Genomic DNA, 14,990 nt, shown 5'->3' on the forward strand with positions numbered 1-14,990 from the left:
AAGGTTTTATAGGCCCTCAGAGAGCCAATTAAAATGTATATTCTGAAGTAATGCAGTCTGGCCCGGGGTTTATTTACGCCATTTTTATAAACCTAACCTAACATTGCGTTTTTTCCTTTACCTGTCAGCACAATATGACCTAAATAATGGATGCCTTAATTCTAGCGTTATATACAAAGTCCCTCTATAACACAAGGTCACCAAAAGTTGGTTATTCTTGACCTTTTTTATTATTTTAGCCTCTGTATGATCTGTCTTAATTACAGAGACTTCTATTGACTCTAAAAGTGTCCCTTTTTCCCATTGTGCAAATGCAGATACCTAAATAGGTCAAATGAAGTTTGCATTGTGTAATTCATCTGATTCTCAATCATGTATCTATAGCCGAGCAGAGCCCCTGGGCGTAATACATGAAGAGTCTAATCAGTATTGAAGAACGACAGATGTGTTATTTAAGCCCATAACAGAGTCTCAATTCACGAGCATTCTCTCAAAGCTTGATGAGACAACATTACCACAATCAGTCCTCACATATGAAACCACCTTTACCGAGGCTGTCTTCAAACGTAATAGGTTGTAGCTCGTGTTAAAACACAGGTTTATCATGTGCAATGGTCAAGGGTAGTGTTTAAGTATTGCTGTAAGAAAATTCAGTTTGTATAATAAGTAAAAGTTATTTTTAAATGTGCTCTGATAATTTCTAGGAAATGTTGTGCACTTACCATAATATGTTAATTACACACAGAGACTGAACAAAGCGACACTGATCTGTGTAATCTGCAGTCAGAGCAAGACTCTGCAGAGCTGAAGAGTTGCTTTTCATGCGAGCACTCACTCAAAGAGAAGCTGACTAAGAATGAAAAGACAGTCATAGTCACCGGTGATGAAGTGGCTAAGAAAGGTTCAGTGTTAGCACAATTCAAATGCACAAGTGTTTCTCAGTGGAGTAAAGGATAAAGGGGGGAGTGTGTAACCAAAAAAGGGGGATGGACATTCGCATTAAATACCAATATGTTAAAAGCAGGATTCAGGATCTGAAGTGGATGAGGGCGGTCTCACTTTTTGTGATAAGGCATGAGAGCCACTGAGCCAGAGAAAGGCTTCTTTTTTCAGTTTTAGATAGAGACCTCACACTTTCATACATGGTTTTCCATTAAATCCTTCCCTTTTTAATAATGCTCTGAGCCACTTTGACAACCAGATATTGAACATTTAACAAAGGTATTAACGACTGAGGAGAGTTAAGCCGAGCGAGAGTAGATAGGAAGGTATAAAGTCTGGATTAATGAGCTCTACTCTGATCCTATGATCTTTTGTAGTCAGTGTCACATCTCGTGAGGGGCCCCGATATTTCCAAACTATGCTCCTGTCAATGTGAATGTAAAGCTTCTGTAGAGAAGCATTTCAGACATCTTTGATGCTGCCAGGTTGCCATCTTAGCTCTCAAAAATGAAGACAGACCCCACTATGTTGAAATAGGTCAAAAAGGGGTTAGTTTAAAGCAAAAGGACCATTTTCATAATGTGGGACACTTATCCTAATCCTACTTTACAGGAGGGAACTGTATGGGCCAAAGGGATTATTAGAGGTCTCTGTCTTCCCTGTAAAACCTTTGTTGTTGTCATTTGGTGGTTGAGATGCGAAATCTATCATCTGAACTTAAGCCTGAATAATAGTGCTTTTAAAATTCTGTCTTTAGCTTCAAGGCTGCAGAGTCATTCGAACAAACATCTGTAATCATTATGTTACCATGCAATCAACTTGCTATCCAGCATCGCCACCATGGCAACAGTTTTCGAGAGCAGAGAATTTTCTGTACACCCACACGGTTGGAATTGAAAAGCTGCCCACGAGGAGGCAAATTTGTAGCTGAACACACATTATGAAACACACTCTGGGTGTCTGTGTATCTGAGGCAACTGAGGTGGTTTAGCGATGCTTACCGAGGCATTTGTGTGGGTTTGCATGTTCCTTTTTATGTTGGCTTCAGGTGATGCAGTTTCTAGCCACATTAAAAAAGTGTGATGTCTGTGAGTGCATGTCCTCTCGCTGACCCGAGAGATCTGTGAGATGAAGGTTCGCTGCTTCCTGCACACTCTTTCCTTTTTCTGCAGGGCTCACTTATCTTTTCTCCAAATCTACAAGGTGCAGTTCTCACCCGAACTGTTCAAAATATCTGAGTCATAACTTGGTGTACAGCAACTGTTTTGACTTCATGATGACTTTAGGGGATGTTTGTTTAACTCAATGGGGCATTTTCTTAATGAATAAAACAAGACGTGCCCTCTTTGCATCACGAGACTGCCCTCAGTGTTCACAACTGGCTGTGCCTTTGCAGTGGAGAAAACTGGTTTCATTCTTTATCTGCATGTGTACAGCAACGTGTATGATATTATGACTGACAACTGTGTGTGTGTTTAATCTCTTAAGAAACCGGTTTTCATTGTTGCATGGGTCCATCCTTTAATGTACGTCTTACATTGGTGCGTTGTTTTCTCTTTGCTACATTCACTGCAGTTCTTTTAGTTTATTTTGAGGAATATGGCCTCAGACTTGTCAGCTGATCTCTTTTTAAAATATCTCTCCAGAGGTCTCTTTGAACTGAGGCGTCATACATTTTTCATGTGTATTTAGAAAGCTCGCTCTTGTTGGAAACCTTGTTTGATATGGGCCTTTTGAAATATTACATTTTACAACCCACTTACAGCACTAATCACCCTCTCCTTTTGTTCCATCCTGTCTGGTTTATCACTAGACATGTTTTTCCTCAGCTGGAAGAAAAAAAATTGGTATGCTAAAGTAATCACAAAACTAAAATGTTTCTCTTGTATTTAGCAGGTGGTGTTGTGACTTAGTATTGTGCGCACACAAAGTCAAAGTTTGCCTTTGTTGCTCTCTTTGCAGAGTATATCTGTATTTCACCTCAAGCTATTGACATGCCAAGAGCACGTTATGCTAAACATGTTCTCTATGTTCCTACATTGTTTACATTCTTAAGTTGAATATTTTTCCTTTAGAGTCGAAACATGAACTTAAAAAAGTGTTTTTGGTTCACTTCAGAGTTTCCGTCAAACTGATCCTGACGGTTCACATTCTTCTGTTAGAGCTGACTCAGGAAGGGGCAAAAACAAAGCTTCAAACTATTTTTACACAACCCAAGACATGAATATTATTATCCTGTCAAAATGGACTTCAAGAAATGTCAGCTGGTACACGTGTGTTAAAGAGAAAAATATGAAGAAAAAAGTTCAGACCAAGATAACCTTAAAGTACTGAATTGCCTTTTTCAGAAAAAAAGAAGTTTGTATTTATGAAATCTAGCAATGTATGCACAAGAATCAGTTAGGGACTTAATTATTATTATTTATAAGAAAAAGTTCATCTTTACACCATGTCCCCCTCAGATGCAAATCCACTCCCTAGTCACTCCCAAGTCTAACCTGCTCAACCTGTCTGCAATGTGATGACACAAGTGGGTGGTTAAATAATTTCACAACAGATTCAACTGTCGGCTCAGCAGGAAGAAAGGTTGCTTTTCATTTGTAATGAAGGCAAACGTATAACTACAAGCAGATATTTTTTCTTAAGGTTTTTTTCTGTTAGGGGGAGGAGGTAGATCATGGAAGGAGACAGCACAGAGGACATTGAGTCCCTCATTGAGGACTTGGACTATATTCCTGGTCACTTCCACCTGGAGCTCAACCTTAACTGTGATCCTGCCGGGCCGTTGAAGCTGAGACTCAGGGACACTTACCTGAAACAAGAGAGCCTGCGAGGGGAGCTGGAGGCTGAGGCTGGATGTCTTCAGTACGCTGTCAGAAATCTGTTGGGTTTGCTGGCCTTTCACCTGGAACAACTGGAAACAGCAGAGGAAATATTCAGGTGAGGAGTCACTCTGATATAAACAGCAGGGTAAATCCAGCAAGCAAGAGGAGCAATTTAAAGATGAATGAATGCTAATTTTAAAAGAGATCTTGACGAGAGAACACCACCCATGGTTGTCTTGCTTCAAATGAGTTATATGAGAACACAGAGACATCTCCACAAATAACTGTCCAAAAAGCAAAGGAGAACCAGATGAAAATACAAAATGACCTTTCAGCAATTATTATGAACATCATTGAAAGTAAAAAGCGAAATGCTTATACCCATTATGCTAACATGCAATCAATGACGTCACTACATGATAATGTTTTAGCATATAATGTTCACCATGTTGACCATTTCAGATTTAAGATCCATATATAAAACATTAGCATTAGCGATTCGCTAATCAATAGTGAACAAATATGGCAGCTCAGGTTGATCTCATCTCACTATTTTAACAGGTTAGGAAAACAAAGCTCTTGACAACATTATTTTGACCTGAAGATAGCATTAGAATAACATTAAACTGAACTCATGCTTAAAATATTGATCCTATTGTGGTATGTAAGTAAAAAATCAGGGGATCACAATCACTAACTAATCACTTCCAGGATAATCTTGAAAAGGAGATTTTTTTTGTCTCCATGAGTTTTTCTTCCTGGTTACATAAGGGTTAAATAAAATACAAAAATAAACTAAGAATAAGTTGGATTCATCCTACATCCTCCCATTACTCTCTTAATGCCATTAACAACTTTAAAAAATGTCATTTCGAAGTTTATTTATTTATTTATTTTTTAAAATTGCAAAGTTTTAAGAATAAATCTTTAAAGAAATAGTTTTCTATGTATTTTGGCCTTTTCAGAAGCATTTGTAAAGAGGACCCTGGTAACCTCAATGCCTGGGCCAATCTGGGCTACGTGTACGACAAGCTGAAGAGAGAGCTGGATGCGGGGGAGTGTGTGGAGAAAGTGTCCCACCTCATGGGATTAGATGCAGGCGAGGCCTCTCAGGAGGAGGCCAGGGTCCTGGCTGCTCGATGTCTTGCTGAACAGGCCTACGTGTATCCCTATGATGTGGAGCTGGACAGTGAGGAAGACCTGAGGGACAGACTGACGGAGGCATTGACACTCTACAACAGAGCCCTTTACTATGGAGGGAATCTGGTAAGATTGAGAATTACATGTAAATCATACATGTTACTCATTTGCATTCCAAACAAGTGCAATGTTGTGTGTATTTGGTTGGTAGTAAAAAAATGCTGCTGTACATTTACATACAAATATTACGGTTTATTCTAGCCACTGAACTTCATTGTATTGTACAATATTATTGTTGTTTTTTCAGATACCAATAGAGGAAAAACGTAGCTGGTATTTTAAAATGGCAACCATCTACATCAGGTATGGAAAGTGCAATCCAAACTTTCCCTCTGCACCAGTGAAGTTTTATATGAACTGAAAATCATATTTTCTCAATGCAGACTCGATGAAATTGTGAAGACCAAAGATGACTCTGAGTACTCCAGACTACCGCACTACAATAAAGGACTGAAACTCCTGAAAGAATCACTAGAATCTGAGAAAACACAAAACAAGGGTCAGCATGGTATGTTATCTTTGGATTTATCTCCTCGGGTGCCATTTTGTTGCATGTGCAGTGCTCATCCTAATAGTATTTGGTTTAACTGTGTGAAGGCTTGCTGTACAAAACCTTTGTTTTAGTATGAAATCAAAAATGTGATTTAAGAGTTAAAGCTATCCATGTGTAATCTGGAGGTAAGAAAGTGCATTGGGTGGAAACTGATTCAAATGTAGATTCTGATGTCTCTCCTCAGCTCTCGCTTGGTGTTATGTCGGCCTCATGCTGGAAAGGAAGGAAGAGTTCAGCACTGTTCCCATGTCAATACACGACTGTGGCTTCTCCGCCTCTGATCCGCTGTCCTGCTATGGAACTGTGAGTTAACCCATAAGTCTACTTTTATAACAAATATTAGACAAGAATTATAAATAACACAGCTATCTACTCTGGACTTAAAGTATGCACTACAGAGTGAGATTAATAAATTAGTGGGTAATGTTGACCCTAGAGTCCATGGAAACATCGGCTGTACACCTAACCTGCTCAGAAGGAAGCTAATTTAGGATTTGGGGATTTCCCTCTGTTCTGAAAAGGTCTGTAGCTATTCCTTTGTCAGATAGTGTGAAATGATGCATTAAACACCTTCTTGTATTGGGAATGCACACAGAGTGTGAAAACATAAACCTGGGTCGGTAACTAAACGACTCTTGGGATTTTTTTTTTTTAAAAAGCCCGACTATGTCTGACTCTCGGAGTACAGCTTCAGGTCTAAAGGTCTAAAAACTGAAAAACGTTCTTATCCTGAAGCCTGTGGCCTTGTGTCATTTGTCTTGATGAACATTGTGTGGCTTCTGGCACCCAGGCCCATTTCTATGGCGGATCAATTGACATTACTTCAGAAAGATCTTTATATAACGTCATCATAACATTTCATGTAACTGTCTATGTCTTCAGGCCATAAAACTGGCCAGTGATGATGCATTCACCCTAAACCTTCTGGCAAAGGTCTTCTTCCTGCTGGGCAAACATGAGATGGCTACAGGGATCTGCAACATGGCCTTGAATGTGCTCCCAGACCCCGAGCTCAACTGGCAGGCCTACTGCACACGAGCAAAGGTACTGAACAAAATGTGTAAATGATCGTGTTGAATCCTTGATTTTAAAATGTGCATGCAATGACAACAGTTTAATCTCTACTTAAATAAATGCCGTTCCATAGATTTATTTATTGAGGTTTTTCCTTTAGATCATTATGATGTTGTACATCAGAGATCTGGAGCTTGCCAAACAGGGTCATGGTGGTATCCCAGACCGACAGAAGCTAACTGAAGCCAGAAAAGACTTAGACAAGGTCCTGATTGTACGTCCATGTCTGCGGACTCACCTGCAGATGGCACAGGTAATCACACAAACGACTAATAAGGAGCATTGTGGACAGATTTTCTACAGGGACAAGCTATTAAGACCGATCTCTTTCCCTATAGGTGTACTACTATATGGGTGTAGACGCCCTCCAGGAGAGTCTTTTGGTGGATGAAGGGGCAGTGAACTGTGCTCTGGTGAGTCTGTCTCATGCACTACAGTTCGAGCTGAGTGACAGCCTGCCAGACCTCCATGTGCTCCGAGGTCGCTGCCTCCTGCTGAAGGGCGAGGAGCAGAACGCTGCAGAGTGCTTCAAACAGGCCATGGAGTTGGACAGACCCAAGAGCACAGACACCACGGCCCTGCGCTGCCTCCTACAGGCCCTCCTCGCTCTGTTCATGCAGGGAGGCTCAGACCCCACTTATGCTACCACACAATTGGAGCTGTGTGTGCAAAAAGCAGAGGAGAGGTACCCTGCAGACGTGGTGAAGGCCGAGCTGAGGTGCCTGTACAGGACTCACACAGATGACGTGACAGAGTTATCACGGGCTCTGATCAGGACAGGCAGACTGAGCCTGGTGAGAAGGCTACTGCACACTGTGGTGCCTAAACAGCTGGTTAATAAGAAGAGACCATTATCCAGATCTTATACAATTACCTGAAGCTAAATATTACTTTTACAGGAAACAGGCAAAGGATGATCCCACGGCGGAGTTGTTCATCAATGACAGCAAGTTACAGATACATTAAACTAAGCTAGCAATGAAATTAAGCTTTCTTTACTGCTCTGCTTCTCCTGTTATTGACTTGCACCTCTTTTGGCAAGTTGGCTCTTCAAAGTAACCTGCAGTTACAGTGTTAGTGCACTGACTTAAAAATCCTTTGTGCTTTTCCTCATGATGGATATTGATTGACACTGCAACGCTCTTTAATAAAAATGATAACCCCCACGTGTAAGGGAATTGTTGAGCTGAAAAGAAAGTGTAAGTTATCAAAATAAAAGTGCCAATGTCAGGATACCCTGAAATAAGAAATCTCCAACTTTATTTGCTGCTATTAACACATGTTCTACTACAATGCCATCAGTTGTATATTTTATGCTTTAAAATGCCATCAAAGGCCTTCAAGTTGCTGTGTGAAAGCTGGAATTTACCTGATATTTGTGCGTGTATACTTCAGCGTTGACAGTAGGTAGATCTTAACCCAGTGAGACTCCCCTCTATAGAGACTTTGGCTGTATGTGTTTGTAAGACCTCCTTGTCATTATAATCATGATGCAGAACATTACTTTACAGGGGAAAAGTTTGCTCTCCTTCAGAAGGGCTCAAAATGTTGAGTACATGTCTCTGTTTTGGATTTCAGAGTTCTTTGTTTAAGTCAAGTTTAGATAAAACAATCCAAAAAGATAAACATCATGGTGTGAAATATCTGTTTAGATTACGTTTATTCTCAAAGCTACAATCAGTGTTACTTGTTTACATCAGGCTCCTCTTATCAGGAGGTGAGAAAGAGAATATTAAAGCTTAGGGTTTAGAGAATCAAACCAGTTCTTTGCACTCACTGACACAACTTACTTTCACGTCTTGTCTCTCAGTTAGGAATCTAGACTATTTTTAACTGAAATCCCTGTTTGACTCCATTCATACTCTTTATGCGGCAGACTGATAGTGATCCCTCTTCATGTTGTCAAACATACACCCTAAAGGCCTTTACAAAATACTGAGCACATTTCACTGTGAGAGGTTACAAATGAGGGAGGGGGAATGTTTTCTGTAGCCACTATTGACACCATACACTAAAAACTCTGCTTGGTGAGTTTTAAAACTATGTCAAGTGTTCGATTTCTTACATTTCACTGTGAGACATGATACAAATCATCAAAAGCATCGGGTCTGACAATAGTTTGCTATTTCATTCCCTGAAATCAAATTTAGAAAAAAAATGTCCATGTAGTTTTCCCAAAACAATCACATTTCTTAGCTAAAACATGTATTGTATTTTATTTGTGATAATACTGATTAATTAGGGGATTAAATGTTTTGCAAATCATCATATTCAGTTTTTATTTAAATTTTTCAAAACAAAACAACCTTTTTAGATTTTTAGAATAACCTGGACAAAAAATCTTCAGCACAATCTGAAGGATGACAGAAGTATGTAAATGTAAATGCAGCTTGTATACATCACCATAGGTCATTTGGCTTGAAGTAGGCCTGTTTAATTTCATGCCTGAGGCTTTCCCCATGCAGGTTACAACAAACTGTGCTCGTAGGGAAATCAGGCAGCACTGAAACTACTGTTAATATTCTGGTCAACTTCTGATTCTTAATCATTTTATTTATATAATGAAAGACATTAAATCAATATGTATTGTTCTTAAAGGAGAAATATGCAGGATATATTTAATGAAAAACATAAAATGACTTACTATATAATCAGACATTAAGGAAACAGACTATGTTAAAGTGCTGGCTTATCTTACAACAATGCAGCCATCAGTATGCCTCCTTCTATGGTTCACTTGCAGTCTGGAGTAGTTTGTTTTTGTATTTTTGGAAAGCCAACAGCTGTTGCAACGATGGAAGTGGGCTAACGAACTGGTTCTGATATAACTGATTCTGCCTAGCCAAAAAACCTCATCATTTTTCTAATAAACTCCAAGAAACTGTGTAAAACTAGTAACAAATGAATAAACATTACAACGTATACACAGAATGGTTTCAGGGCTGATGCTGAGCTGGCTAAACACTGAAGCTTCCAAGTGCTCATCGGCTCCAGAAAGAAAGGGAAAGGGTGAGTGATTTAAATTTGCACTGCAGTACCAATCTTAAACAATAGGCATCAGTGTTATACATTGCTCCTTTATCTGATACTCAAGCAAAAGAATGTCACTTTTACATCCCACCAGCCTAACCAGTAGGTAAAAAAGTTCAACATAATACAAGAAAAGAAAAAAGTATATATATTTATCAAGTTCTGTTTCCACTTTAAGAGAACTAGGTGTGTTGCGCTTTGTAGAGATACTTTTGTCCGGCTTACTTGCCAAACCTGTATCAGTATAAAACCAGCACTCTAAAGGTGGACAAGTTTTCAGCTCTTCTGGTTCAGGTTCTGCAGCATTGTTTCCACTCATTCACTCACTCATGTGATGCCCCTCCTCATACATTCAAGATTCTTTGACAGCTTTCCAAGGTGACAACACGGCTTTACATTCTGTCAGGTAAGATTTTAAGATTTGCTTTAAAAATATCCAATGTTTTACCTGGAAGATGAGACAAAATAGAAAATAACCTCCACGAAATTTAGAAACAGGACGCTGGGAAAGGATGACATTATTTGCTATGTTGATGTATCTCTCAGGTCATCCTACCCTCAGTAATTCTGAAGAATACACTTACATTTTAAAATGCGGCTGTGGCTCTGTGGTCTATATCAACCTAAGGATCAGGGGTTTGATCCCCCAGCTCCTGTAGACATATATGTCATATGTCATTGTCTCCTTGGGCAAAACAGATTTAATACAGGTGACATGAGCTGATTTAGTTGCTTGTTAAGGAAATTTCCGAACTCAAAAGCCTAATTGTTAAGGCACTCGTTCGACTGCTCCCTTACACAAATACTTTAATTACAAAATGTTCAATCTTTCTATACATATATACCAATCAATACCTCATCAATACCAACATTTTGTATTTCATATTCTTTGGGGGGGGGGAAATGGTATGAGAAATATGTTCATATCTATGATTGATCTGTGATTTCATATTTGTTGATCTAAAAAATCAAAATCTAAGCAGATCACCATCTCTGTTATGAGAATGAATTAAATAAATGTTATCTAAGTTTGTCCTGCAACCTTTGTTTTAACAGGTTAATTGTTGTGTCAGTGGAAAACATTTGAAATGAACATTGCAGCCCGTCCTCTGACAGAGTGGAAAACTGGTCTCTTTGACTGTTGTGAGGACCTAAGCACATGTAAGACTCCACACCACAACCTTTATTCTTATCAATATATTGGGTATACCACTGTGTAATATCCAATTCTAGTTAAATCCAATAAAGCCACTTTAGTGATTTGTCACCTACTACGACTTTAAACTTTCCATTTTTCAGGCTGCTATGGTTTCTGGTGCTGTCCTTGCCTTGCCTGCACGGTTTCAGGAAACTTTGGAGAGAACCGTTGTCTCCCGTTATGTGACATTTGTAGTCCAGCCATAACAGCATCCTGCGGATTACCTCTGTGTGTGCCTCCTGCTGCCGTAACTCTGAGGGTCGGCATAAGACACACATATGGTATCAAGGTAAACTGTGTGAAATGGTGCACAATGAAGACACGAAAAAAAAATAACTATGAATGTTTCCAAACCATTTTTGGTTTAGAAAGCGTTGGACTATTTTGTGTTGGTCCATTACATACAAGCCACATAATATCAACTTTAATTTGCAAAAGAAACAGGAAATACTCAAATGAAAAAAAATCCTAAAGGGTTTATAACTTATTCAAGGAGCTGTATATCATGGTCATGCATGTAAGTTGGCAGAAAAATAAAGCAACTCTACAAAAAGGAATTTCATTCAGAAGATTTGATATTTGAAGTTAGATAATACTCTTCTGGAAGTCATACAAAAACGTGATTCTTACATGTGAAGACTTGTGGTTACTTTCTGATTTAATTTGACAGACTAATCTGACCAGAGAAATTAATTGAAATAATACCTGAGCAATACTGTAAAGTGATCCTAATCCATATACTTGGTTCTGCACAGGGCTCTCTCTGTAAAGACATCGTCACCTCCTGTTTCTGTGAGTGGTGTTCCTGGTGCCAGATGCATCGTGAGCTGAAATACCGTAAACACAACCAGACTGTCATCGTCAACGTGCAGCCTCAGCCGGTGATGATGGTTCCTGGAAACCCACCTGCTGCTGGTTTTATGGGTCAGCCTGGAATGGTCATGAATTCATACTGAGATTTGTGGCTTGTTTGGTCTGGTCTGATCTGTGAAGGAAATCTGATGAGTGAATTAATAAGATGTGATTGTGGGCAAGCTAGGTTCTATAAAAGGGGTCATTTGATTTGCTACTTTCCCTTTCTTCAACAATAATAATGATCAAAACAAGAAATTATGACGTATTTAGGACTCAAAATAATTTGCTTTAGTTTTACGTGTTAAATAAATTCTGGTTATGTTTGATAAATTAATGATACACATGTGTTATAATGTCTCTTAATGAATTTCTGAAAGTTTTAAATCAAATTATTTTATGTTGATCCAAAGGCCTAGTAATCCTGGAGTGAAACTAAGATAGATATGTGCCTTGAAATAATTGCTGTTGACTGTGTGGGCAAGGGTTAAATCACAGTCAAATCAATAAAACTGCATGTATATAGAAATCTGTTTTTGTTTTTTTTTGTCAAATCTTTGGAAAAAGTGCACTGCTGTCAAAATTGATTAAGATTAGATATTAATTAAATAATCCCTTTTTTTTCTTAAATTAGGGCTACAGTTAATGTCACTTGGCACAATCAAATAATTTACAATTTCTAATAACGTCTTTCGTACATTGTATCTAACCTTTAAGTGATGGAGCTTTTGTCTGCCTACTGTGTAAAACAAATGGAAATGGTGTCTTGCCCTGCATGTTGATTTAGTTATACTTTGTAATAACAAAAAGTGACAGAAGATGGCGACAAATTCTTTATTTAAAGAAAACAACAAAAAAAACATGCCAACATGAGCCGAAACAAAAAAAGTCCATTTCAATTCAACCTTTAAATGGCTGTCTCGCGGATAGTTTGCTCCTTCTTCTTCAGTTAGTTACGTGGGATTCAAACCCGCGAACGCGTCGGAGCAGTGCGGCGCTGCGTCGGACGGACGAGGGTCAAAGAAGAGACATTATTATCATTAGAAGGTGAAACCCAAGACGGTAAAACTCATTCCCAAATAGGTTGAACCTTGCAAAGTTGACCTGCTCTCTGTTGGGACAGGCAGGTGCCAGACAACAGTGGTTAACTTGTGCTTGTGTAGGTACAAGCAGTTAACACACATTCTACATGTTGAGGTGCTTTTCATGGCGCATGACACCCGGAGCAGGGATCCAGTTTGAATGTTGGGTGAACAAGATGCAACGAAAAATGCTACTGACCCCACCTTTAAACTATCGACAAAAACCCTGCACTAAATGCTAGTGCTAGCATTCATCCACTCCTTAGGTTCACAGTGGTTCATTGTGACAGTCATTTCAACATGGAAGTGGCTGAATGCTTATTTGTTGTCAGCTTATATGGTCAATTAGGAGATATGTAGATGATTGGCTAGCAAATGACAGATTTGGGTAATTTCATGCCTAATATATAATAAGAAATACAGATTTCACATGCTCACACATCCCATAAACAATGTAGTATACTTGTGCATTATTGGTGTTTATCTGATAATTCAGAGACCTTTTTTTGCACTGAAGAATTAACCTTGGGCCCTCTGTTTTTTCCTTGACCTTTCACCCTTTATAGTGATTGAAATTGAGAGTAAATTGAATTTGACTAATTCTAAGAGTTCTTTCAATACTCAAGTACAGAAGAAATACAGTTAATAAAATACTTTTGTGAAGTATATTAAGCGATTTTACTTTTATTAGTAGAAATCCAAATACGTCACACAACTCTATTCGGAGATAATATAAACACTTTACTTGACTTCGATCCAGGGTTAGCAGATACAAATTAATAAAAATAAAATGTTTGTCCAACTGTTTTCTAAGTGTTAAATAAACTATACATCCTTTTATGACCCGACAAAAACTATTGGGGACAATTTAGACATGTTGTACAGGTGAGCACAACAGGAGCTTTCTTTAAATATGTCTTTCATCCGCGTTCACAGGTTCATTGTAAACTATCTGTGGTTTAAATTTGCCCAACCAGAGATGACAACACAACCCCTGGTGGAGTGGGAAACTGGTCTCTTGGACTGCTTTGAGGAAGCCAGTACCTGTAAGAATCAATTACGCAACTATGAACATGTTGTTGGAGAACTATTGGTATTTTTAATTTCTCATTCGTCTGCTGTTGTTCTCTGCTCTGTTTCAAGTCACTTAAAGATACTCTTTTTCAGGCTGCTATGGTTTCTGGTGCGGTCCTTGTCTTGCCTGCACCGTCTCAGGGAGATTTGGAGAGAACACTTGCCTCCCATTATGTGACATCTGCAGTCTCGTTATGTATAGAGCCTGTGGGATTCCTTTGTGTGTACCTCCTGCAGGTCTGTCTCTGAGGGTTGCGATGCGAATCAGATACGGTATCAAGGTATGTTGCATGCAGAGCTGCTGTGATCAGAATTTCACGGCACAAGTTCAGTAACAGTAAAGCCATATTGTATTCACACTGGATCATATTTGTCTCATTGTTTTTCCTGCAGGGTACTCTCTGTGAGGACATCGCAATTTCTTGTTGCTGCGGATGGTGCTCCTGGTGTCAAATGCATCGAGAGTTAAAACATCGTAAAAAAACTCCCACTGTCATCAATGTACAGAATACCACGGTTTTTGCCTCACAGCCTGCTCCAGTGATGATGATGCAGCCCCAAGGTTTTGTGACCTAGCAGGGGGTCATCCTGTCTTCTCAGTGAGCTTGAGGGCTTTTCATTTGTCTTCTGTTGTGTTTATGGTTTTGTTACACTGTAAACTAAAGTGTGAATTTAATATTTAAATCTCAAAGGTATATTGCACAGCTGTTAGTTAAAACCAAGTAATTTGATTGGTCAAGAGGTATTCAATGAGTGTTGTTACACTGTAAAGGGAAAAACTGTTTATTAACATCACAGCAGATGTAGTTTGTACTGTTAAATAAAGCTGTATCTTTGAGTCACGTTAAAACAAGCTTAAACAAAATACTTTTTTTCCTGGTTGCAAGAGGAAACAAATTATACACAAATATTTAAATTATACAAAGTAGCTGATCTGTTGTAACCATCGATACAAACAAAGAAGCAAGAGTATAGAGAGTCTTTGAGTTGCTTCCAGCTTCAGATAAAGTCGCAGTAACCAACAGGATCTGTTTGATTTAACAGTCTTTTTCCTATAGTAACTTTCATCACTTCACTAAACCACAACGACCAAATGACAAACCAAGTACTCTCTGCAAACAGTCTGTTCTACTCAGCTCACTGTGTCAGAAACATTGAAG

The 14,990-nt window shown here is 38.8% G+C and overlaps 2 protein-coding genes across 2 annotated transcripts; both read left to right on the top strand.

Annotated features, from left to right (window-relative positions):
• The first annotated feature begins 3,617 nt into the window (after positions 1-3,617).
• ttc22 (tetratricopeptide repeat domain 22) lies at positions 3,618-7,728 on the top strand. The gene is made up of 8 exons (XM_079350104.1): positions 3,618-3,882; positions 4,733-5,033; positions 5,215-5,270; positions 5,351-5,475; positions 5,705-5,823; positions 6,403-6,564; positions 6,695-6,847; positions 6,933-7,728. Exons 1-8 carry the CDS (start codon positions 3,620-3,622, stop codon positions 7,470-7,472), a joined length of 1,719 nt encoding a protein of 572 aa, XP_079206230.1. The 5' UTR covers positions 3,618-3,619; the 3' UTR covers positions 7,473-7,728.
• A 4,835-nt stretch (positions 7,729-12,563) lies between these two features.
• On the top strand, positions 12,564-14,679 carry LOC306828438 (placenta-specific gene 8 protein-like). Its single transcript, XM_079350920.1, has 4 exons — positions 12,564-12,736; positions 13,693-13,802; positions 13,924-14,111; positions 14,224-14,679. The coding sequence occupies exons 2-4, from the start codon at positions 13,736-13,738 to the stop codon at positions 14,404-14,406; spliced, it is 438 nt and encodes a 145-aa protein (XP_079207046.1). The 5' UTR covers positions 12,564-12,736; positions 13,693-13,735; the 3' UTR covers positions 14,407-14,679.
• The last annotated feature ends 311 nt before the right edge of the window (positions 14,680-14,990 follow it).

The sequence above is a fragment of the Symphodus melops genome, assembly GCF_947650265.1.
Source record: "Symphodus melops genome assembly, chromosome: 8".
Taxonomy (NCBI): Eukaryota; Metazoa; Chordata; class Actinopteri; order Labriformes; family Labridae; genus Symphodus; species Symphodus melops.